The 26,190-nt window shown below is 40.2% G+C and overlaps 2 protein-coding genes across 3 annotated transcripts in view; one reads left to right on the top strand and one right to left on the bottom strand.

Annotated features, from left to right (window-relative positions):
- Positions 1–8,522, top strand: part of arl15b (ADP-ribosylation factor-like 15b) — a 53,457-nt gene extending 44,935 nt beyond the window's left edge. Inside the window, exons 5-6 of one of the 2 annotated variants that reach the window (XM_058411632.1) lie at positions 5,258–5,360; positions 5,659–5,796. In XM_058411632.1, coding sequence (XP_058267615.1) covers positions 5,258–5,353 — 96 coding nt within the window. In that variant the 3' untranslated portion in view covers positions 5,354–5,360; positions 5,659–5,796. Of the gene's footprint in view, positions 1–5,257; positions 5,361–5,658 lie in introns of both variants that reach the window. The other variant, XM_058411630.1, reaches the window with a different exon arrangement.
- Positions 8,523–15,922: 7,400 nt separating this feature from the next.
- Positions 15,923–24,974, bottom strand: fstb (follistatin b). The gene is given in 7 exon segments (XM_058412765.1): positions 15,923–16,288; positions 19,826–20,056; positions 20,749–20,973; positions 22,234–22,452; positions 22,907–23,098; positions 24,793–24,898; positions 24,900–24,974. Coding segments are annotated over 7 exon segments (1,047 nt in total). The 5' UTR covers positions 24,960–24,974; the 3' UTR covers positions 15,923–16,274.
- Positions 24,975–26,190: the final 1,216 nt, after the last annotated feature.

Here is a 26,190-nt window from a genome sequence, read left to right as displayed (position 1 = left end):
CCTGTGTACAATGTCAGAGTTTGATAGAGCTGAGGGCATGAGAGGCCAGGGTAAAGAAGTGTACGCTCACTAGGCCTCCTCCGTATGCAGTGGAGAGGGATTGGAGCAACATCAATCAGGCAAGGAGATGACAGGCCCACTTCCAGAATTGCAGCAAAAGCATGCAAGTAGTGTGTTTCTCCATCAGCCTGGTGTTTTGGCCTTGTCTAAATCTGGTGCCTTGGCATGCAGTTTGTTCCTTTTTTTTTGGTTGTGTTTTGTTTTTTAACATGTGTGCAATGGAAAGCATTGAAAATAATCCACAAATCTAAAACTTGCAAAAGCATGACCGGTGATAATTATATTACTGATTCAGCTGAAATATCAGCCTGGTTACACCATGAGTTGAGACTTTTGCAAGCTTTTGGAGGAGTTTTGCTTGTTTTTAATCTGCCTTGTTTTGTTCCTGCATGGTTCCTGGAGGTCAGGCCAGAGGTCAAAGGTCAGGATGGAGGTGTAACATTTTGAGTTGTTGGTCTAACATTGAGGTCTCTGTTTGACTTCTAGATGCTGCCTTTCAGATGGACAGTTTTATTAAAATGTAATTTTGTTGTCTTCTCAGCCTTGGCTCAAGCGAATAGATTTTTTCCCAAACAGCCCTATTATTGCTTGTGCTTTTGGCTGTGTTGTTTTGTGCCACAGATGTTCTGCAAAAAACGGCAACAATGACATTCTGTATTAAAGTCCAGAACCCTGTGTTGTTCTTGATTACCGCAGTAAACTCTTTGTTTGTGCTATCATTCTGTGCAGATGATCACCACCTGCTTTCTCGGCACATTGTGTGGCCTTACAGCTTCATGTTGAGACTTTTGTGGTGACTGTCCAGTGGTGTGGGGTGTCTACGGCAGTCTGCGGGGTGTTTTGTTTCCTTTTTGCCTTTCCCAGGACATGAGAATGGAATACATGCTGAATGTAATGCCTGTCCATCACAGTGCACCATGCATACACACATTCAACCTCATTCACATTCAGGAGTGAGCGGGACACTGTTTTGGGAGGTGGGAGAAAATGGATCTCATGATCGAACCCTGGGCCCTGGACTGCGGGGCACTAGGATTATCTGCTATAAGATCATCAGCACTTTATTGCACCACATCCATGCAAAATCACCGGATATCAGTGTAGAGCAGCAAGTTGGAGGAACACACTGGTGGAATCTCAATATTATTAACTCCTCGTTATATCTAGGCCATGTCCCAAAATCTCTCAAGTTAGCAGTTATTAAGCCTCTTCTTAAGAAACCGAAACTAGACCCTGATGAAATACCAAATTACAGACTGATTTCAAACCTTCCGTTTATATCTAAAATATTAGAAAAGGTGGTGTCAGCCCAATTATGCTCCTTCCTACAGGAAAACAATATCCTTGAATTTCAGTCAGGTTTTAGGCCCCATCATAGTACAGAAACTGCACTAGTTAAAATCGCAAAAGACTTGCTTTTAGCTTTGGACCAAAGGCTGCATCTCGATTTTAGTCCTGCTTGATCTTAGTGTTGCATTCGATACTATAGATCATAATATTCTCATAGATCGCTTACAGAATCACACAGGTATGCAGGGACAGGCATTAAAATGGTTTAGATCCTACCTGTCTGATCAATACCACTTTGTAGATTTAAATGGAGAACTGTCTAGTGTAGTGCCAGTGAAATACGGGGTCCCACAAGGGTCAGTTTTAGGACCTCTGCTTTTCTCTGTATACATGCTTCCACTGGGTAACATCATTAGAAGGCATGGGATTAGTTTCCATTGTTATACCGATGATACCCAGATATTTCATCTGGTTTTGAGGAGATATATAACCAATTTGTCTAGACTAACTGAGTGTGTTAAAGATATTAGAGATTGGATAACCGATAATTTTCTATTACTAAATTCTGATAAGACAGAGATATTACTTATTGGCCCAAAAACTAGCACACAGAAGCTCTCGCAATTCAGCTTGCATCTAGAAGGATGTACTGTTACCACTAGCTCAACAGTGAAAGACCTGGGCGTAATATTAGACAGCAACTTATGCTTTGAAAATCATATTTACAATATCACAAAAACAGCCTTCTTCCATCTTAGAAATATTGCCAAGCTTAGGAACATTTTATCTGTATCTGATGCAGAAAAACTAGTTCATGCATTCATGACCTCCAGACTGGACTATTGTAATGCATTACTAGGTGTTTGTCCTGCATCTTCAATAAACAAGCTACAGTTAGTCCAGAATGCAGCTGCCAGAGTTCTTACCAGGTCAAGAAAACATGATCATATAACCCCAATATTATCATCCCTGCACTGGCTACCTCTTAAGTTTAGAATTGACTCTACTTCTGTACAAGGCTCTAAATGGTTTAGCTTCCACCTATCTCTCCAGTCTTCTAACACGTTACAATCCACCACCCTCTTTAAGATCACAAAATTCCAGACTTCTAGTAGTTCCCAGAATATTAAAGTCCACAAAAGGGGGTAGAGCATTTTCGTATTCCTAAACTTTGGAACAGTCTTCCTGACAGTGTTCGGGGCTCAGACACAGTCTCCCAGTTTAAACATAGACTAAAGACTTCTCTCTTTGGCCTGGCATACATCTAACACATCCCATAACCTTGTGCTCCAGTACATCTGATTAAATGCACATTCATCTAGTACTGCTAATATCATGAACAGCAACTACGCTAATGCTCTTCCATTGTTTCCCTTCTTCTACCCATCCCGAGGCATACAGAGACTGTGCCGCCTCCAGTGGCATCCGGAGATGGACCAGCTCCAGCCGGGTTCTGCTTGTGACGATTGGGGTATTCAAAGCAGCGCTGTGGACAACAACCTCCATATGGATTTACATAACACTATACACATGCTGTATCTGCATCACACAACTGTCACCCAAATGAGGATGGGTTCCCTTTTGAGTCTGGTTCCTTCCTCATACCATCTAAGGGAGTTTTTCCTTGCCACAGTCGCCTCAGTCACCTGAGGCTTGCTCACTTGGGATAACATCTAGGACTGTTTGTCTGTTTGTGTTTGTTGTTTTCTTATGTTGTTTCTCATGTAAAGCTGCTTTGAGACGAGGCTTTTTGTTAAAAGCGCTTTGCACAAAGCACAAACTGAAATTGAAAAAAATTAAATTGAATCCTTACCCAATTAGTGTAACTAATGATTAGCCAAGAAATATATTTGCAAGTATTCTCACAAGTTTATTAGTCTAGCGAATAGGATTCGGCACTCTCACCACTGCGGCCCAGGTTCGATTCCCGGTAAGGGAATCGTGCTGTTTTGGGACAGTGGTAACTTAAGTGGTTAAGGCTCTGGGTCGTTGACCGGAAGATTGGTGTTCAAGCCCCAGCACCGCCAAGCTGCCACCGTTGGGCCCTTGAGCAAGGCCCTCAACCCACCCTGCTCCAGGGGTGCTGCATCATGGCTGACTCTGTGCTCTGACCCCAACCCCCAAGGATGGGATATGCGAAAAAAGAATTTTACTGTGCAGTAATGTATATGTGACTAATAAACAACTTATCGGATTAATGTGTTGGTGATTGGCCCAGCGTTCCATTGTACGTAGCAAATGTAACATCCTCTGTGATCTCCGGGAAATTGGGAATGTAAGTGTTGTGATATTCTTGAACATCAAGCTTGATTGTTAACTTCAGAATGTCAGACCATCCAGTTTTATTCTGGATTATCTTTGAGAATCTGTTGTATGGCTGTTGATGGCTATATCTAGTATGCTAGCTTTTGAGTGTGAGAGTTTGGAATTTCCTGAGGCTTGTTTCTTGAGTAAGCCATGGAAGAACGAGCAAGGTTTTGGACTGGTCCATTGTTGTCCTTCAACTTTCGACCAGCAGTAAGCTCTCATTTCGGGATATTGCATCCCTGGGAATATTTAATACTGCAGTTCCTTAATAGGTCCACTGTGTATTACCTCAAAGTTGGCCAAGTATTCCGTGTTTCTGCAATCCTATTCTTTTTCTTCTTCTTCTTTTTCTTCACCTCTCTAGTGGCTTTGTGCTCTGACTGCCTTTGAGCGGTATTGCCAAAGCAGTTAATGACAATTGATTCTGCAAATCACTATTCATTAACTTTCTCTCTCTGTCTCTCCTCTCATGATCTCTCTCATGCTCTCTTTCCAGCGTTTTCCAAGTTGATCGACTCATGCTGTTTCTAGGACTTGCGTTTGAGTATCTGGCACTCTCTTTACTTTCGGTGGTATACTGAAATCTCTTCATGGCCCAGTGCCTCGTACTGGAAACATTTGTACTTTCGTAGGATTAAGGTTTTAAAAGCCGACTTATTACGACTGCTGTTTTCCAAAAGGACATGCAAGATGTTACATGCAAGTATTTCTGGCCATAGAAATATCCTCCGATTGCACAATCCAAAATGTAAAAATCCGTTTACACGGATGGTAAATTTTGCAATTTGTTAAATAATGAACAAAATACACAGCATGGCTTAAAGTCAAACATCCTAATAAACCCTAACGTTCCTAATAAAACTGCACATCTTTTATTTTCTATTATTTGTTAAATGATGGAGACATACTTTGCTTCCATTGCATTAAACGTTATGCAAAGTTTCTTTAGCAACCGGTCGTGCCCTCATCTTTTTTTTTCTTTTTTTTTTTTTTTGTCGTCTCTCTCAGCTTGTCTTGTTTAAGCGTAAACTTCTAGTACTGAAGATGTCAGAAGAGACTTAGCTTAAATCCATGAATGTTAAATAAACCCAACACTTCAATTCAGTTTGAACTCTTATTGATAACCCTCGTTTTGCCTGCTTGTGTTCTTTATAACATAAAATCGGAAAAGATCCAGCTGCGTAAAATCCCTTTCTTAGCTTTTAATGTGATGTGGTTTTGTTTAGTTTCTGACCAGAGCTTCATGTCTTATTATTATTATTATTATTATTATTATTATTATTATTATTATTATTATTATTATTATTAACTCTGAACAGAGAAACTTCTCTGTGCTTTGTCCATAAACATAACAAGGATTATTTTTTCATCAGGTTTTATTTAAAGCAAGCTTTTTCCTCAACAGATTTCCTCCTGTTTGTCATACAGTACTCGTTTTTGGTCTGTCCGTGTGTCTGTACGAGATTCTCATCTCAAGAACAAGTGCTCGAACGTTTCTGTGGAAGCATCACCATAACCAGCAGATGAACCGATTAGAGTTCACAAGATCACAGCAAGATCACATGTCTGAAATAGTTGTATTTTGTTTTGTTTTCGATAGCTTCCTTCCTTTTTGAAGAGTATGCCAGAGATAGAAATTAGAACCATGAAGGACCTAGACGTGGCGGTGGAGACGTCCTCCTCGTCCACATCATAGGCATCAGGTTCGGCTGGATATATTTATTATGTTTAGTTCCCTCTGAAAGTTCAGGAACAGCAGGGAGAGTTCTTTTAGTTATAGATAGATAGACAGACAGACAGACAAGTAGATTTCGGCTTCATGTCCTCATTTTTACATCTAGACACGTTAAACAGTTTTGAACCTAGTATCTCTGGTGGCAGACCACCTCATTTTTAGGTGATCAAAAGTAACACCTTTTAATCTGGTTGCATATCCTTCAATTGAAATAACTTGTCCAGATGCCACATTTCTCTAACTTCCCGTTTCATCTCTTCACACAGATAAAGAAATATTTTGAGCTGGAACCTTTGGCTCGGGGGAAGAGCTGGTTGCTCGAGGGAAGCACAGTAGAGAACATGGATGCAGTGAAGGAGAGCTTCAGCCAACTCATCCACCTGCTGGAGGAAAAGGACCAGGAGACAGGCAGGATATGATCTGGGAATGTTCCCTAATTCCAGCATCCTTCACTCTGGACAGTACAGATCTCCACCTCACCACAGGCGAGAGTGTGTGTGTGTGTGTGTGTGTGACTACAGCAAGCTGAAACTCTTCACACAGATTCACACAAGCGGGGTTTATATCGTGTATCATATCGGATTTTAAGGTATGATATGTAATTAGGTTCTTTTTAGTAGTACCACAAGTTCCTGTCGCTCCGTGTCGTCAGTAAACACGGTTCCATGTTCCCCGTCCCGTGTCATACACACCTAGTTGCACATTGCTACATGACTGATAAAGTTAAACACTTTTCTTGGTATGTAGAGAAACTGGATAGTTTTTCTTAATATGTAGATTGTTCTATTTCATGCGTGTATACGAATGTATACGTGTGTGTGTGTGTGTGTGTGTGTGTGTGTGTGTAAGATCTGACTGGTTTGTACTTTAAAAGCCTTAAAGTATGTGATGTGTTTTTTTGAACCAAACTACAGTGACTTATACAACTATAAAATAGTCTTAAAATAATCACGGCTGTGAAATTCCCTCTTTATGCCCAAAAATTCCAAAATTCCAGAATATGGGAATTCCTCTGCATGTCTCTCTGGTGTAATTGTAGAAATCATGCATCGTACAGGAGGATTGTTTGAGGTTCAGTGATACGTTTCAGTGCTGTTATTCTGTCGGTGTAGTTTTTTTATAACCACAGCATATCAAAATGAAGTGTTCCGTCTTTCCGGAGATCCGTCGTCTGTGATTGTAGTATTATAAGGTTCTATTTGGGTTTTGAGGATCCAAGATTTCACATTCCAGTTTCCGGAAATCTGATGTCTACTGACCTTTTGAGTATTCCGAGGAATTTGTGCAATGTTTTTTTTTTTTTTTTTTTTTTTTTTTTTTTTCTTCTTCTTCATCCAGAATCGATTTCAGGTTTAAGGAGAGTTAGAGAAGAAGTTATAATGTTATATACACATAACAGTACACTTACATCATCTATTAAAGAGTAAGGTTAATTTTTTTAGTTGTTTAATATTTCTCCGTCAAACTTTTCATTCATTTTTACCCTCTCTTGGAAAAAAAATTGCCGCCCATTTTCACCATTTTTAGTCTCTGTATAACTAAATCTAGCTCGATTTAGCTACCTGATGTTAAGTATATGCTTTTTAAATGCTAGTGAAGTCTTATATACGTAGATAGATTTTATTTCACGTTAATTGACCTGTGAGCATATGAGAGAGGGAGACTGGGGTGTGGCTTCTATTTAGTGTAAGATGATAGAGCATGAGAGAGAGGGAGATGGGGCGTGGCTTCCATGTAGCATCGGTTAATACCGGAGCCTAACATTTGAACCCGTCAATCATTCTAGTTTTATATGATTGACTTCTGTTGTACTGGAAAAGCTTAATGCTGTGATGAAACCTTTACAAATTATCATCGAATACAGTATTGTCCAGTAACTTTTTTTTTATTTTTATAGTATCTACAGATAAGTTGCTTTCTCCTCTGTGAGGCTTCAAGTCGACTGAATGTAGATTCATGTTGTTCACGCTCGTCCCGAGGCTGTGTTCATGAGGCTGTTATGGAACACCACAAGACATAAAGTGATGAAAAATTTCCACCAAGCTTCCCGATAGAACCTTAATAATGCTACCGAGGTCACGATAAATGTCCGCCTTCACTTTTCTACATCTCCTTAAAAAACGATTTCAGTAAATTTTCTTACTGTTGAATGTAAAAGCGCTCCAATCCTGTTCTCAGAACCGTCAGTAGTGCCTCTTCTATAGATGGAGTATCCTTCATCTAATCCTTTTTTTTTCCCCTCTCCTCCGTCTCCCTTCCCAACACCAGTGCCAATCTGATCGCTTCCCCACACCAACCTTTTCCCGTGCCATTAATTAACGTGTCTTCAAAACCAAATGAACTCCCGCTTTTAGTCCTTACCGAACGCGGGAAACAAATCTCGTCTTTGTAGCGTACCTGTACCTTTTTATAATTCACAAATTCAATTTGTACATTTGTTACAGATTATTCTGTTGTTCATTTTAGTTTCTTTGTTTTATTTTTTTTTCTTTGTACTGGAACAAATCTAAATACATCTAGAAAGTTCAGATTGTGATGATGGCCGTGATGTTCGGTCGCAAAACTGTTAATTGTGTATATATGTGTAATTTATGCATAATTTCCACTGAGCAACATGAACAATAAAAAGGCTTAAGTAGGAGAATCTGTGATGATTGATGTTTCAGCATGAAGTGATGTTCAAGCAATACAGCCCAGTTAATTATTTAGATCCCTAATGAGAAGCTTGAGGTGATGGCGGTGAGGAAAAACTCCCTGCGATGATCTGAGGAGGAAACCCTGAGAGGAACCTCAACCTCGTTTGGGTGACACTGGACAGTTGATAATGTCCTTTCTGCAACAGCAACCAAGAGCTCCTGAGGAACTAACAGGTCAGTGTAGCTTCTGAGGTCATTATAGCACTAATTCCATCCTGCTGAAAGCTTATTGATGCAACAGCAGTTCAGAGACGGCGTGATTGTCTCCCAGAGGTTTTATCCACAGCAGTCCCCTGGATCACGGGCTGTCCATGCAGATCTGTCCCCAGCAGCAGTGACCACCACCAAGCCACAAGACTCCAACCAGGGGTCTGGATGGATCAGGCACTTCTTGCTGATGCTTTATACCGACTCGTACAGTTTTTTTTGTTTTGTTTTGGTCTCACTAATTAAATTTTTTTTTTTTTTTTTTTTTTTTTTTTTTTTTTTAACAAAACCTCTAATGGACAAATCAGTCGCCCAGGACAAGCAGATTTATTGTCCAGATGCTTTATCATCTGGACATCACAAGTTCAAATCCTGAAATCTTCATCCTTTACAACCAGGAGTCTCGAGAGCTGGTTCTTTATTCTGAGAGCTCTGTTCTCACTCTCTCTCTCTCTCTCTCTCTCTCTCTCTCTCTCTCTGTCTCTCTCTCTCTCAGATTAATTAAAGTAAACTGAGTGAAGGACAGTCTTGTAGTCCAACTCAAACCCGCATTATAAACAGTTCATGTTATCCAGAGAAGATAAAGACATGACCCGAGGTCAAACCGTATCTCTGTCAACACTAAAACACTATTTTTGCTGACTTCCTGCTTAATGGTGTTATGTTTCTCTCAGGTATGGAATAAATCGGTCATTCTGCCACTCTTTACGCACTTTGGTGTGTTTAGTACTCTTTCCTCAAGGTGTAGATCTTACTCCAGAACATTCAAGTTATGATTGTCCACCTCCAGGCTTTGCTTCACGTATTCCTGCAAGTTTTCACACCCCTACTTTAGTCCTAATTACATAGGGCTATGGGTTTAGACATCTAATGAGGCTGGAATTTTCTCTCTGATAAGCCATAAAAGCCCTGATGCACTCCATCTATCCATTCCTGGAGTTTCTCAGGAGCTTCGTTTAATAATTCTTGCCTTGTTGATAATCTGGGTCATCCTCATTCCTCTGATGACTCAGACCGAGGGAGCTCTTTCCCTCTGGACTTCTTACTACTTACTCTCTCAGGATTTCCTCTCACCGATGACTCATCTACATTACGAGCTGCATCTCCACAGCTTCCTCGGGTACTCGGCACGACATGCCGTTTCTCTTCGTTTACCACGTATGAGCTCATAAAGCCGATGGTTAGCGCTCTCTCTCCATGCGCTGATTTATTGCCAGTCGCAGGGTCGACGTCACATCGGGATCTCAAGCCGAAAGCCATCAGGACCGCGTACGTTCTCTGTATCGTGAAGTTTTATGTGGAAAATGTGAGCGAGCGTGTTCGGGAAATTCTGCTGCACGATATTTAATCTCCTCTTGAAGGAAAATTCGTTCGGAATAAACGAAATGCTTCATGTTTAGCTTTTATAAGCGTGTCTCTTATCGCGGAGAGAAAATTAAACGTCTCAGGGTTGATTGTAGAGACTTTAATGTCTGAATAAAAAATACAAATTAAATTTCTGCCTCTTGGGAGTCCTTACTTTTCTGAAGGTGAGACAATGCATCTGGCTCGAAAATAGAACGTTGACAGAAACTTTAAACTCGAACGCCAAGCCCCAGACTAGCATTAGCATGCAGATGGATGAGCACCTGGGGTTAATCCTTAAACATGTCTGAAAAACTTCCCAAAGCTGTCTGCAAGACAAACTTTTAAATCTTTTCCTCTCTCTCTGTCACTCTGTCTCTCATTTCAGTGTCATTTCGGCAGCCAGAATTATGTTAATCTTCTTAAAAACGTCTCGTCTTCGCTCTCCGTCGCACCTGTACAATAAAACGCCGTCAAACTTTCTCCTTCCTGCTTTAAATGAGTTTCTTCTGCAAGTCTGAACTTCTATTAACGTGGGGTTTTTTAATGATGTACAGCTGATCCAAATGAAGCAGATATAAAATTTAAAAAGGGTTCTTGCTTTGAACGATTGTGCTCAATTTGATATTGCTGACCTTTTTAATCTTTAACGTTCTGCATGTGAAATGACGGCCGTCGCATACTGAAGCAACGGAGACTTGTTTTATTCGGCGGAACGTAACGAGCCGAGGTTTAATTGAAGTCGGCTTTATTCGATGGAAGCGCTCGACCCTGACGTTTATTAAAGACGGAACACGTGAACCGAGCACGTATCCGAGGCTCGCTCGAGTGTTTAACATTTAATCTGAGGCTTCGTGTGAGTGTTTAACAAGCTAAAAAGAATGGTTTTGGAATTCTGAGTAAAAAGCCGAGAACAAATCGAGAACGTTTTGTGGCTGCTTTTGTTCTTTTTCGTCCATCGCTTAACAAAACATGAGAAAATGCAAAAGTTATGAAAAGTCGCCAACGTGTTACACACCGTCAGATATCTCAGCAGGGCTAAACATGATTTTCTGCCCCCCGCCCAAAAAAAAAAAAAAAAAAAGTACTGAGTGCTGAGGAATATTAAAGCAAGGCCTGAGTAATGTCTGTGGAATCCAGAGTCAAAAAAAAAACAAAAAACTTTCAACCTGCCTACATCAAAATCATGAACAGTTGGAGACAGAGAGAGACCGAGACAGAGAGAGTGTATGTGTGACAGACAGTGTGTGTGTGTGAGAGAGAGAGAGACAGTTTGTGTGTGCTTGTGTTTGTGTGAGAGAGTGAGACAGTTTGTGTGTGCTTGTGTGTGTGTGTGTGTGTGAGAGAGAGAGACAGTTTGTGTGTGCTTGTGTTTGTGTGTGTGTGAGAGAGTGAGACAGTTTGTGTGTGCGTGTGTGTGTGAGAGAGTGAGACAGACAGAGAGAGAGAGACTGTTTCGTCTGCAGAATTTTCGATATGCCCCGAAGTGGATTTCATATTCTATTTTCAGATCCAGCCGTGCGAAAGCTGCATGCTCAGACCTTGGCTGACCGTCGGCTCTGTCTCGTAGAGATCGACCGGCTCGCACGTTTCGATTGATATCCTATCAGAGCCGGGGGACGGCGGGGCGATGTCTGTCAGGAAAAAAAAGAAAAACAAAACCCAAAAACACACAAAGCTCCAAACAACTGGCAGGAAAAGAGTCGAGCCTCTGAACCTCCGCAGCGCTTCATTTTACTGTTCAGTGTGTTTTTATTTCAGCACTGTGTGTGATGTGATGATGAAGGTGAAGGGTGTGTGTGTGTGTGTGTTTCCTCACCTTTTCTCACAATTGACTGTCAGAATGTTTTATTTCTCTTCTGATAAACAATCTGTCACCAGAACACGTCTTCTCAGCAGCGTGAAGGTCACAGGAGCTGCAGCGTGGCCTCACAGCCGCCACCATGGGAAAAACAAGCTTTCTCTCTCTCCATCTCTCTCTGTCTGTTTCTCTTTGTCTCTCTGTCTTTCTCTTTGTCTCTCTCTCTCTCTCTCTCTCTCTTTCTCTCTCTGTCTGTCTCTCTCTCTCTCTCTCTCTCTCTCTCTCTCTCTCTCTGACTGCCATGTCAGCATTTTCATTAACATAGTTATGGAGGGCGCCTTCCATTTTTCCAAAACACGCTCAGACACAGAGACTCTGATTACAATCTCTCTGCTGTGGTAATCATTTTCAAATATGATTACTCTTTCTTTTCTCTCTCTCTCTCTCTCTCTCTCTCTCTCTCTCTCTCTCTCTCTCTCTCTCTGTCTCTCGTGTCAGGACAGTCTGAACTGGACAAAAATATTCCTGAGATGTTCTGCACATCCAGTAAAACTCAAAAAAAAAAAAAACCCTGATTAAATGTTTTAAACTTGACCAGATGGGGGTTTGATTTTTTTTTTCCTGTATTATACATTTTATATTCTTATTATTCTATTTTTATTTACATTTTTCTTGTCTATTTATTTATTACTAAAGTTTTTTTTCTATTTATGTAATTTATGATTTTGAATTACATTTTAATTAGTTTATATTTAAGGTTTTCTGAAATACTTGGTTTATTTTAAAAATGACTAATAAAATAAAAATATTTTATATTATTTTTAATGATTTAGAGTTTTTTTTAAATAATTTTATATATTTTTATTTTATTATACATCTTTAAATTATTCATATTAAGTGATTTTATTTCTTATTTTTTTATTGTAGTAGTTGTATTATATTTTGACTTATCTATATTAAAGTACATTTCTAATGAATCTATTAAACCTTGGAATTCATAGTTTTCATTTTTAACATATTTCATTTTATTTTATTTTAAAAGTATTAAAGTATAAAAATTATTTTACTTTTTATTCTAAAATTCAATTCTAAGATAATATATATAATGTATTAATTTAAGCACCTGTTCATAATTGTTCATATTAACACTTAAAGACCTTAAAAGTTACTAAAAATGTAAATATCTATAAATATCTATATTTAAATCATTTAAATATAAAATGTAATATGTATATATCAATATTTCATAAATATTATCTTATTTTATAACTTGATTTGTTTAGTACTTTTATATATTTAACATTTTTTAGAGTACTTTTATAGCTTATTTATAAGGCACCTGTTCCGCCTGGTCACATGACCCTCACCTCCGATCCTCTGTATATTGTTCCACTCTGTTACCATGACGACATGAGGTAAAATTTTACCATTTGTTGTTGTTCAGAGTGAAATTTTGAATCAGATAAAAGGAGGTGTGTTTTGGCAAAGATGTTTAGAGACACACACACACACACACACAGTGTGGAGGATCTCAATTAACTCCGTCTGTACAACTTCCTGCCAAATTAGTTTTCATGCTGCTGTCCAGACATCTCAGCTCTGTTCTGGCTTCTGTAGTGTGTGTGTGTGTGTGTGTGTGTGAGATCAGAGCTTAGTTCTAGAGACTGAGTTACTGATATCATCCAAAAGTGTTTTATTCCTCTTAAACCATAACACTTCTGTCTGTACTTTTTATTCGTTTATCGTTACATTTAATTAATGCTGTGGAACGTCCAGGAAACACCTCCGTCCCTCTTCTCACTCTGATATATAACTCCTCTGTCCTTAAGACTGACACTGGAGACTCCTTCCATCACTTCCACATAGACACACTTCTCCTAACAGAAAGCTTCTGTTCTCAGTCCAGCACATGGAGAAATAACTGATGGGGAATTTGTCAAGTAAAGGAAGGAAGTGGAAAAAGGAAAGAGTGAGATGAAAAAGAAGTAAGTCAGTATAGAAAGAAGGGAGTGAAAAAGAAAAGAAGGGAGTGAAGAAAATAAGGGAGTGAAGAAAAGAATGAGAGGAAAGAAGGGAGTGAAGAAGGAATGAAAGAAAAAAGAATGGAGTGAAGAAGGATAAAGAGAAAGAAAAGGGAGTTAAGAAGGAAAGAGAGAAAGAAAAGAAGGGAGTGAAGGATGGAGAGGAAGAAAAAAGGGAGTGAAGAAGGAAAGAGTGAAGAAAAGAAGGGAGTGAAGAAGGAGGGAGAGGAAGAAAAAAGGGAGCGAAGGAAAGAGTGAGAAGAAAAGAAGGGAGTGAAAAAGGAAGGAGAGGAAGAAAAGAAGAGTGAAAAAGGAAAGAGTGAGAGGAAAAAAGGAGTGAAGAAGGAAAGAGAAAAATTAAAAAGAGGGGAGTAATGAAGGAAAGAGAAAAAAAGAAGGGAGTGAAGCAGGAAAGAGAAAAGAGAGGGAAGTAAAGAGTAAAAAGGAAGTGAAGAAGGAAAGGAAAAGGTGTGAGGAAAAAAAAGGAAAGTTGTAATGAAAGAAGAACATAAATAAGGAAAAGAAAAAGGGAAAGAAATAAAGGGCAGGATAATCACACTGGAAGGAAGGAACGAGAAAGAGAGGAAAGAGGAAACACAATAAAGAAACGAGTGACTGAGGAAGAAAGAATGAAAAATTAAAAAAAAGAAATAAAATATTCACCTTCACCATGAATTTTAAACAATCTCTTCATTTTTCTTTTGTTCCAAAAAGAATCAATCACTAAACGAACCCAGAAATGAAAGAGGTCAGAATTCATAAAACCATAAAAGCATGAAGGAGACAGAGAAGTGATGTCATCGATCCATTTTACTGCATCATACTGCGTGTTTACAAACAGCATTGTTTACTTTTCTGTACACTGAACAATAGAAAAGAATCTATACATTAATAACTCTGAGATTATAGAGAGACGGTAATGAGTGATAAAGTTCATCCTTTACATTCTGGAATAAACCGAGCGCTAAAAAGAAAAAGAAAATAAACTAAAAGCATCCGAGCGTTTATTATGGCACTTTTTTCTTTTTTTTAATACATTAACAAAAATCCTTCATCCGTACAAATGCCGAAAAAAACCCCAAAAAAACCAACCCACATGTTTAATGTTTTAAACGCCGTCACATTATTTATTTCACATGAAGAGAAAAAAATAAAAAGCCTCTCTGTGGGGGAAAAAAAAGAAAAACAGAGCGCTTATAAAGAGTTTAATTACAGACCAGCTCTGAGTGTAAACAAAACCAGATGCATTTATTACTCAGCTACACACACACACACACACGCACACAAACACATACACACACACAAACACACACATGCACACAAACACATACACACACACAAACACACAGATGCAGAGAGAAAATATAGTTTAGGACTCAAGAAACTTTAAAAATGAAAAGAAATAGAGCATCAAGATTAAACAAAGGAACAAAATAAAAAAAGGAAAAATATAATAATACAGACTTGAAGGAAAGGAGTGAGCGAGGGAAAGAAAGACAAAAATAAACAACAAAAAGGTGGAATGAAAACAAGTTAAAAAGGAAAGTGAAGGAGGAAGAAAAAGAAAGAATTGAAATATAGCAAAGAAACAACAGAGAAAATAAAGAAGGAAGCAACAGATTGGACAGAAGGACAAAAGAAATTTTGCTGTGAGGAGGGAGGGAGCGAGAAAGAAGAGAGAGGAGGAAAAAAATTAAAGCCAACAACAAAGAAGGAATGAATGAATGAAAGGATAAAAGGAAAGGAAAAAAAGGAGGGAAAAAACAAAATAAATAAGGAGAAAGAAAAATTGTTGAGGACAAAAAAACACTGTAAAAATGAAAGAAAAAATAGAGCATAAAGATTAAAAGAAGGAAAAAAATAAGGAAAAAAGACAAGAAAGTAAAAAAAATAAAGACGGGAAGGAAAGGAGTGGAAAGAAAGCAAAGAAAAAATCGAATGAAAGAAACGTGAAGTAAATATAAAAGACGAAACAGAAATAACACTGTGAGGACGGAGGGAGCGAGGAAAGAAAGAAATCAAAGTCAAAAAGCTGGGGGGGAAGTAAAGTTAAAAAGGAAGAAAAGAAGGACTGAGGATGGAAAAGAAGGGAAGAAAAAATTTAGGAAATATGGAGAGGAAAGATAAAAGGAAAGTGAAGGAAGAAGAAAGATAAATAGCAAAGAAAAAAGAATGAACTAAAGGAAGAAAGGAAAGGGCGGTGAAAAAAGGGAAAGAATAAAATAAATAAGCAAAAAAGAGAAAGAAGGAAACACTGACTCTGGAGGAAATGAAATCTTCAGGACTCAGTTCTCGACATCACACATTGCACCTTTTAAATAAATAATGCTGCTTTTTTATTTCTGTGGATATTATACATGAGATAAAAGATAAAATTCAGTCGGACGTTTTTATAATAAGCGTATAAATAAAAAAGTAACGTATAAATAAACATCTAGAAGACGGCTATATGAAATCTTCCTCTTCTTTTTTTCTTTTTCTTTTCTTTTTCAAATTCTCCTGGAAAATAAATTAGCGCGTGTCACTGTACAGTCTGAATACTGACTCAGGAGCCGAGTCGGAACGCTTCACACGTCACAGTCACGAAAATCTGTCTATCCTCATCCTCATCCTCTCTCTGCTTGTCGAGGAACGCATCAGCGCCAGAGCTCATGGCTTCAGAAGGGAAGAAAATTTTTTGTAGATTTTTTTGTTTATTTTTTAACAATGATTGATTCTGTTCCTTCCCGTAAAAACGCATCTGTAAACATTGATGCATTGCCCAGTTCACGTGACGAAGCAGGTCAGGATCCGTGTACGATGGGAAGGACAAGTCAGTGGTCGACGCCTGCAAGAGAAAAAGAAGAAAAGAGCCATTTCAGTTCTGGGCCATAAATATTATTCCCTCATTAAAGCCGCAGTCTGTGATTTTAGCACTGAAGCCACAAACTTAAAAAAAAACCAAACACCCGGTGTGGGTGGAGCTTTCTCCATCAACAGGTTTAATTGGTTGGATACCAGTGAGCCACATCATGTTTAGCATTTCTTTGTTTTTAGAGCCTGAGGGTTGCCATAGAAACCAGGAGCCTGATCTTTGTACAATTCAACACAGTGTGAGGAGTAATAAGAGCTTTGAGGTAAGAGGGAGCGAGGTGCAGTGTGAGGGGTAATAAGAGCTTTGAGGTAAGAGGGAGCGAGGTGCAGTGTGAGGCGTAATAAGAGCTTTGAGGTAAGAGGGAGCGAGGTGCAGTGTGAGGGGTAATAAGAGCTTTGAGGTAAGAGGGAGCGAGGTGCAGTGTGAGGTGTAATAAGAGCTTTGAGGTAAGAGGGAGCGAGGTGCAGTGTGAGGCGTAATAAGAGCTTTGAGGTAAGAGGGAGCGAGGTGCAGTGTGAGGGGTAATAAGAGCTTTGAGGTAAGAGGGAGCGAGGTGCAGTGTGAGGTGTAATAAGAGCTTTGAGGTAAGAGGGAGCGAGGTGCAGTGTGAGGCGTAATAAGAGCTTTGAGGTAAGAGGGAGCGAGGTGCAGTGTGAGGCGTAATAAGAGCTTTGAGGTAAGAGGGAGCGAGGTGCAGTGTGAGGCGTAATAAGAGCTTTGAGGTAAGAGGGAGCGAGGTGCAGTGTGAGGCGTAATAAGAGCTTTGAGGTAAGAGGGAGCGAGGTGCAGTGTGAGGGGTAATAAGAGCTTTGAGGTAAGAGGGAGCGAGGTGCAGTATGAGGCGTAATAAGAGCTTTGAGGTAAGAGGGAGCGAGGTGCAGTGTGAGGCGTAATAAGAGCTTTGAGGTAAGAGGGAGCGAGGTGCAGTGTGAGGGGTAATAAGAGCTTTGAGGTAAGAGGGAGCGAGGTGCAGTGTGAGGGGTAATAAGAGCTTTGAGGTAAGAGGGAGCGAGGTGCAGTGTGAGGGGTAGTAAGAGCTTTGAGGTAAGAGGGAGCGAGGTGCAGTATGAGGCGTAATAAGAGCTTTGAGGTAAGAGGGAGCGAGGTGCAGTGTGAGGCGTAATAAGAGCTTTGAGGTAAGAGGGAGCGAGGTGCAGTGTGAGGGGTAATAAGAGCTTTGAGGTAAGAGGGAGCGAGGTGCAGTGTGAGGTGTAATAAGAGCTTTGAGGTAAGAGGGAGCGAGGTGCAGTGTGAGGTGTAATAAGAGCTTTGAGGTAAGAGGGAGCGAGTTGCAGTGTGAGGGGTAATAAGAGCTTTGAGGTAAGAGGGAAATGGTCCATTCTTGGCTTTGCAGCAGCAGTGGTGTGGTAAGGGAGATCTTAAGCAGGGTGAAGACATGTCATGCAGCTGTATTTTGGATCATCTGCAGAGGATGACTTGTGTTCAGAGCTAGATCTGCCAGTAGTCCAGTCTCGAAATGACCAGAGACTGAACAAGCACCTGAGCAGCTTGTGTGGATAAAAATGACCAAATCCTTCTGATGTTGTAGAGAAGAAACCGTGTCACATTAGCAACATGAGAGGAAAAGGACAGTCCATGGTTACTCCGAGGTTGTGAGCAGTGGCTGAAGAAGAGCTCAGAGAGTTTGTTCAGTGATATCGCAAGATCTTGACCAGGGGATAGATCACGAGGGATGACCAGCAGTGTAACTGATGAGTTTATCATTCAGTATATCAGTGTAATGTTTAAATCAAACAACCAGTTTGTACAAAGAGTTTGTGTTTAGCTAGCAGATGGAACACTGGACTGTCCACACCCACAAGAAGCAACAGTCACAGTGGTCACAAAAGACCAAAACAACAACAAACAACATAACCTCCATGAGTGAGCTGGAACTCTACACCTACTTCAATTCTTTGTTATTGCAATTTCTTTAAAGGAGCAAAAACAAACCAGATTTTTTTTTGGTTAATTAGCAGGAATAAAGAAGCGAAATCATAGCATTATGATTTCCTGTCTCTGGTTTAATATCACACAAAATTCTACAAAACAATACAATAAAAATCGTATAGAGTTTAGAAATCTGATGTCAAATATGCCAAATGTCATGACTGACTGCACCTTTAATGCTGCTATTATTTGACGTTTTTGTGGTCACGTTTTTAACAGAGACGTCAAAGACTAAAGTTTTAGCTCTTGCTCTAATGACCAGAAGGTTCATGAGTTTTACATCCCTGAACTGCCAGAAAGCCTCCGCTGGACCCTCGAGCAAGACTCGTAACCTTCAAATGCTCCAGCTTGGGCTGGATCCTGTCTCGCTTGGGAAGCATCTGCCAAACGTATGAAGGCGAGTAATAAGACATACCACATAAATCCTCCAGAGCCGTGTTAATAACATGCCGTCCTGCCATATCGCATAATCACCTCGTATTTTTCAGTTTCAGGACCGAAACCAAAACACGCCTGGTCATGGGAGAGCTACGCTACTGCTACTGTAAATCTCCTCTAGCCTTGGACTAGATTTAATCACCTCAAGCATCTGGAAATCTCACTCAGGACAGAGCAAGCTGCAAAAGTTTGTACACCCTCAGAACAAACGTTACAGAACATTGCATAAATATTTACTCCCTTTATAGTGTAGAGTATCAGTGTGTGGAACTGAAATGGACTTCTGTATCTGAATCTGTAAACTTACAAACTTTCGCACTCACATCACAAATGTAAAACCTTTCCTGTTCGCCCGATAAAAAGGTTGACGTGACAGACAGGATGCAGTGTGTGTCATCAACTTGCAGGAATGTGTCTACAGAAACGAATGGTTCTTCCAGATACGTGAAAATACAAACATAACGTATAAAACTCAATATGATGATGTCATCGGAGGTCTGGAGGAGACTTCAGGACAGAATCTGAGGTTGTTAAAACATTAGATTAACTTTAAAAACTGGTTAATGATTGGGAAGTTGTGAGCCCTATTTGGACTGGATTACTTTTAAGCGAGTAAAGTAAATATTCCTGGAGTATCACTGGGATTTTAATCTCATCGTAAGTCAGTCATTTTCTTACGGAATATTTTCCTTCTATAAACTGAGCAGTAGAATAAACTCCAGGTAACGTTTACACTGATCAGCCGTAACATTAAAAACCACTGAATATCGCTGATGATCTCGTTACAGCGGCGCTCGTTAAGGGCTGTGATGTGTGTTACGCACCGAGTGAACACTCAGTTCTGGAAGGTGTTGTGTTAGGAAAAGGAAAAAAGGGAAGTGTGAGAATCTGAGTGATTTTAATCCAGCGCTAAACTGTGATGCTGAGACAATGGGGTCATGTGCAACATATATATATATATATTTAAAAAATAGCAGCGTTTATAGGGACGTATAATAGAAGTGACACTTTTTAGGTACTGAGCTTCTAATACAGACATCATATTCACAGTGTACATAGCAGTGTGTGTATGTGTGTGTGTGTGTGTGTGTGTGTGTGTGTGTGTGTGTGTGTTTTACTTACAGTTACAGGAGCCAGCGTGTTTGACCTCGAGGACGAGGCCTCGTGAGCACGCAGCCCGGTGCATCTCACACTCACTGCGGTAGGTGGCGTTGTCGCTGGCGCACACGCTCTCTCCGGGGTGACTCTCAGGACACTCACTCTCACACACGGCGCATCGTCCACGACCTGTCCTCGTGTCCCACAGACACTTTTTACCATCTGGACAGTGGATGTCGTCGCACGAGTGGGCGTCTGACGACACGGATAAATCAGACACATTGAAGTGATCAGTCACGCGTGATTAATGCATCGCAGTGAGATAATAAACACCACATTTTCAAACTGAAGATTATATAAGTGCAGAGTGCAGCTTTTAGGACTGAAGATCAGTCTCATCCTGAGGAATGTCCTTACATGGATTAATCCTCAATCAGCAAACTTCCTGATGCTGATCAAGCTCATAATGTTAATCCTGATCATAATCCTGTTCATAATTCTAATCCTGATCCTGACTCTGACCCTGATCATCATCTTAATCCTGATCTTAATCCTGACCCTGATTCTGACCCTGATCCTAATCCTTATACTCATAATCTTAATCTGGTCATGATCCTGATCTTGAACCTAATCCTAATCCTAACCCTGATCATAATCTTAATCCTGATTCTAATCCTAATCCTGATCCTACTCTGATCCTGACACTGATAATAAACCTGATCTTATCCCTGGTCCTGGTCCTAATTCTAATCCTGATCCTAATACTGATCCTCATCCTAATTCTCATTACTTAATCTGGCCATAATCCTGATCTTGAACCTAATCCTGATCCTGACCCTGATCATAATCTTAAACCTGATCCAAATCCTAATCCTGATGCTAATCCTGGTCCTGATCCTAATTCTAACCCTAATCCCAATCCTGATCTCTTATTCCTCCAGTCTTACCTATGCACTTGCCCTCATAGGCGACCCCGATGGACCTTCCCAGAATGCACGTGGCTCGTCGGAGATGGCAGGCGCTGGGGTACACGACGCCGTCGTTCCCGCACAGGTACTGCTCGGGCGAGGTCACTTCAGGACACACGCGCTCACAGATGACGCAGTAGGCGTTATTGTTCTGATCCACTACGCAGGACGAGCTTCCCGGGCAGTGCACCTCGTTACACGTCTCTGTGAGGAGGTGAAGGAGGATGATAATGACATTAATAATATCACAGTGTGGGGGTTTAACATTTTTATAACTCTGATCCTCAAATGAATCCAAAACATTATCCTAGTCTTGCTATTTAATCCGTTAGCATGGTGATTTCAAATCAAATCTATTAGCTAGCTTTGTTAGTTCACTCGAATCGAGCCGGACCGCAGTGGAGAAGCTCGGGTTGTGTTTCGGTTCTCTGAAATGTTTTTTTTTCGCTCTTGACCAATAGCCGCTGATCATCAAAGAACAGCGTATTATTTACGATCTGTTATTTTCACTGACCTAGCATCATCTGTAGACTTTCTGTCTCCGACAGCCAGCCTTCCTCATGTTGGTATCAATGTGTTCCTGCTACACTTAATGATGTGGTCAGAGAATTTTCTTTTTTCCTCCAGAAATGAACTCAAAATCCAAGCAAGTAAAAATCCAAGCCACTCCCTCTCCTTTTAGTCTTCAGTTCTTTCAGTTCATCCTGTTGAAGCCACGCCCTAAACACAGCATGCTGCTAAACCCTTTACTGGCTTCCTCCTCCTTCCATTGATCCCAGGTGTTTCATTTAATCAGAGGATCAAGTTTTTACACAAAGTGTTCGGTCCATTGTCTATACCTACTTTATTCCTAATTAGGGTCACGGGGATCTGCTGGAGCCTATCCCAGCACACATTGGGCGAAAGACAGGGGTACACCCTGGACAGGTCACCAGTCCATCACAGGGCCACATATAGACAGACAACCACACACACTCCTATGGGCAATTTAGAATTACCAATCCACCTAATACATGTTTTTGGACTGTGGGAGGAAACCGGAGTACGGGGAGAACATGCCTGTTTGAACCCGGGATTTGAACCCAGGACCTTCTTGCTGTGAGGCAACAGTACTAACCCCTAAGTCACCATGCTGTCCTACTTAAAGTTTTAGTTAACATTAATTTGTTAAAAATGAGTCTGTTCTATCTTGTGTATCATGTAAAGTATATTTTAAGGATATTCTATCTGATGTAGTTGCATTAATGCGAGTTAAATCATTTCTAATCCTAAAGTTTAAGACTAAACCCAGGTTGGATTTGGAACAGATCTTCATTAATCCTGGATTTACTTTCTTGATCAAGTCCATCTTGATGAGTGTGAGGAAAACAGAATCTATCATGGAACCAGGTTCACCCTGGACCTACACAGTAATGTAGATGGTTAACGTGTTCTGAATCTGCAATCTCAGGTGTGTGTACTCACTCTTGCACTTCCCCTGGTACTGGACCACCAGATTGGGGTATCTCCTGCACTTGGCTCGGCGTAGAGCACACTCATTGCGGTAGGTGATCGCGTCCGAGCCGCACACCGGACCCTTGAAGGTGTTATTGGAGCAGTCTGGAGCGCACACGCAGCGCGGTTTGTTCCTTCGGTTCAGCTTGCATTTCTTGCCAGGACCACAGTCCACGTTATCACACGTCTCTATAGAGAACACAGATCAATCGATCAGTTAGTCGAGCAATCGATCCACGTCTGGAATACTGCTGTATGGTTAAGATGGTGTGTTAAAGCTGTCTCTCTTCCTTTGAGCATTAATAACACACGTCAGTCACACACAGTAATGTATTAACTGTAAAAGAAAACGGACAAAAGCGAGATCATTTCAGAGACAAGATTCTGTTATTTTTAGATCAGAGGCAGACCTTTAACATCTTTCTTTTCTTTTCATTTCTTTCCTTTTTTTTATTTGATGTATTGGATTGTAGGTGTGTCCTGGTCGCACCACTACTTCTTTCTTCCGTGGATAAATTGCAAATTAGACATTCCCTTTAAGACATCAACTATAAACTGATGCAAACTTTTACACTCAGAAGCTCTTCTACATCCGTTTGCACTCTATATTAATATGTACAGTGTGCTGAGTGAGAGAGCGTACCTTTACATGGTATGCAGTTTGGCGCGCCTCCGTGGATCAGCAGCCACCGGAATAACGTGTTGCTGGGAACGTCCTCCTCGGTCCAGGCCATGCCGAGCCTCTCGCTCCTGCAGCAGTCCTCCCGGCTCATTTCCGAACGAAAGAGCATCTGACAGCGGCCGTTCTTCCCCTGCTCGTACCAGCAATTCCCGGCTGGAGAGGAAAAAAAATCACGAGGTGAAATCTTTACACGTGACGACGAGCCGAATTGATCCGATTATGGAAAACATGCACGGCTCCGAGCAGACCATGGACTTAAATCAGGTGCTTCTCATCAGGCTTAGCCGAGAGGGATGAGTTTATCCCAATCCTGTTCATTTAAGTCTCAGAAATAGCCTCAGGTGCAAACTGCACTGTTTCATGTTGACCAGTCCATTCATGAGTACTGAGAAGTTGCTGTGCCTTTAAGTGGCTTTCTAAAGATATAAAACTTTAAAAGGTGCGTCAATGGTCATGGGTTGTACCTTAAGTTCTCTTGAGTTCTACAGTTTAGTTATTTTACCTACTCTGCAATTCTATATTTTCATTTCTGTTTCTTTTTTGCGAGCCTTTGCTGCATTGGTTTCTGTACAGGTTGCAGTTTAGTGCAAAACAAACACCTTTTAAAGCAACAAGAAAGAGTCACTAGCTTTATTTCATATAACAGTGTGATGGAAAAACACACAAAAGCAACAGGAAAAGCAGTCATTTAAGCATTAATAAAACTTCCTCAGTCTTCACTCTGAGATATAAAGGAACTAAACAGTACTGTTCTTGGTTTATAGCACGGCACCATCACGTTAGTACCTTTAAAAATAACTTAAGGAACACCATCAGATCTTAAGGACCACGGGTGTACCTTTAAACTTTCCTTTACAGCTAGTTAAAGGTAACAGCCTTGATCTGAGAAGTACCAAAGTCTAGTTTGGTACCTTTACTTGTTTCTGGTGGATTGCGCAGATGTGAGATCAGTCACACTAAGAACAGGGAGGAAATAAAGGCAAGAAAACAGCAAGAAAAGCACGTAATCGTATTAAATTGTGTCCCAAAACATTATGCATGGTGCACATATTGTGTTTTTCCTGGATCGGGATCGGTTCCGTTCTTTTCTGCCCCTGGAAATGTGGATAAATTACCTTTTAAAAACATGTAAGGTGCGTAATTGAAGCGTGTAATGACCTTTAAGAGTAAAGTACCATTCGGTTTCTATTATTTTTTCTTTTCTGAGAGATGTCCCATGAGTTTTATTACACAGCTGCCCAAAACACTTGACCCGGTGTGTTAAAAAGCTCGTGCATGAAACACTGAAATTGCAATTAATAAAAAATAAACACCTTAAATAGCAAAAAAACAGCAAAGGCGCACGTGCGATCCGGTTCCGACACACTGCGGTGTGTAAACGGCAAATATTTTTTAATCACACGATCACTGATGGTCTTATGTACTGAAAAATAACCTTGGCTGAAAGTGATAAAAGAGGAGGAAAAGTAAATAAATAAACTAACAAACAAAAACCTTCACAAGTTTTTATTTTCCACCTCGCGCATTTTTGTTTTTACTTTCACATTTTTAATAGTGCGCCTTCAGATCAAATGTTCCGGTTTTACTTTTAATTTCCTTGCTAAAGGTTTGCACCTCGAAAGGTGGTTCTCTGTGAATTTCTGGAAAGTGCGCGTTTTAAAGTAATGAGAGAAAAGGTTAAAAGTGCGCATCTGATCTGATCCGATCTCACAACACCACCACCACGCTGAAATGGACAAGAAGTTGGTCAGAGAGATTTTCTTTGGAGCTCGGATCGTGTCAGGATTTTTCACATTTTCCCTGAATGGACAGGCAACATAACAGCAGCAGCTATAACGCGTTATTACCGTAAACTCCATGCTCGTCAATGAAGTGCGCGAGCCAGAGGACAAGCAGCGACGGAAAGCGGAGCATCCTGAATCCGAACACTAATCCTAATCTTAATCCTGATGCTGATGCTGATAATCCCGGTGCGCTCTTCCTCCTCACGCTGATCCCAGCACGGCTCTGTCATCCAGCTCGCATCCACTCCCGCTTTTTAAATCTATAAGAGCTCCTGTGTTCCAGGGTTGCCAGATTGGAGCGACTCTATAGTGTAACTATTTATATATAAATAAATAAATAAACTCTGCTCGATCGCAAACCATCACACATAAATTGTTTGCATTTCCCGTGATGGTGGAGTTAAAAGATTGGAAACACATATAAGATCTCTTCTGTCTAAGAGTGTGAGGATACAAGTTCATAGATAGGAAGGAGTCTCCGGTGTCAGAAATGGTGCTTTGTAACAGTCAGAGGTGAAGGTGCAACTTTATGACAACTTCAGGAGTCTACAGTTTTTCAGCAACGTGTCAAGATGCAACTTCAGGAAAGAGAGAGAGAGAGAGAGAGAGAGAGAGAGAGAGAAGAGGCTGTTGAAGGGAAAGGGTTAGGGTTAGCCTAACCCTAACCCTAACTCTAGCTGCTATAATAAAAGTGAGAACTGGGTTTGTGGACGAAGTGATATTAAAATAAATATAAAAATCTAAAAATAAACTAATATGAGCTAATTTAAACCCTTATAAGTTGTGGTTTCTGGATAATAATAATAATGGACGTTATCTCACAACCTTAACCACAGACGCGTTCTGTGTGTTTTTATATATGTACAGGATCTGATGAAGCTTAACCACTACATTAGAATCTAAATCACGTTTCTAAACGAACAATGAGCCCCTTCCAAAAATGCAGATGGTAGTCCTCCCAATCTGGCAACCACACATTTAATGGGCGGGGTTCAGAAAGTTGCGGTGGGCGGAGTCACGGTTGGGAAACTTCACTCACTTGACGAAAACATTTTATGAGGTTGCATTTCTGAAGCTGGAAACTTTTCTCACTGCGAAATTGTTGCTCAAGGAACAGCTTTGGGATAATAATAAATATGATAAAAATAAATTAAAAAAATATTCACTGATAATAATATTAATAATAACTTACCTAAAGGTGTGTAAAAGGACATGTTTAATATTTAGTTCACTTGGGACTCAATAAATATTTGAAATTGAACCCAAAATAAAATTTTCTGGTAAAAAAAGTGCGCTTCTGAATGATGAAAATAAATTCAGAGACTCTTTCTCCCTTTAGCGGCCAAACAAGAGTTGTGCATTCATAAGATATTACATAATTCATTACATAATACAGCAAAAAAAACTTTTTTGCAAATGCTAATTGGTTTAACAAAAATCACCCCTCACTGTGAAATACAT

Source organism: Hemibagrus wyckioides, linkage group LG16, assembly GCF_019097595.1.
Source record: "Hemibagrus wyckioides isolate EC202008001 linkage group LG16, SWU_Hwy_1.0, whole genome shotgun sequence".
Lineage (NCBI taxonomy): Eukaryota > Metazoa > Chordata > Actinopteri > Siluriformes > Bagridae > Hemibagrus > Hemibagrus wyckioides.
This window is presented reverse-complemented; position numbering and strand designations above follow the sequence as displayed.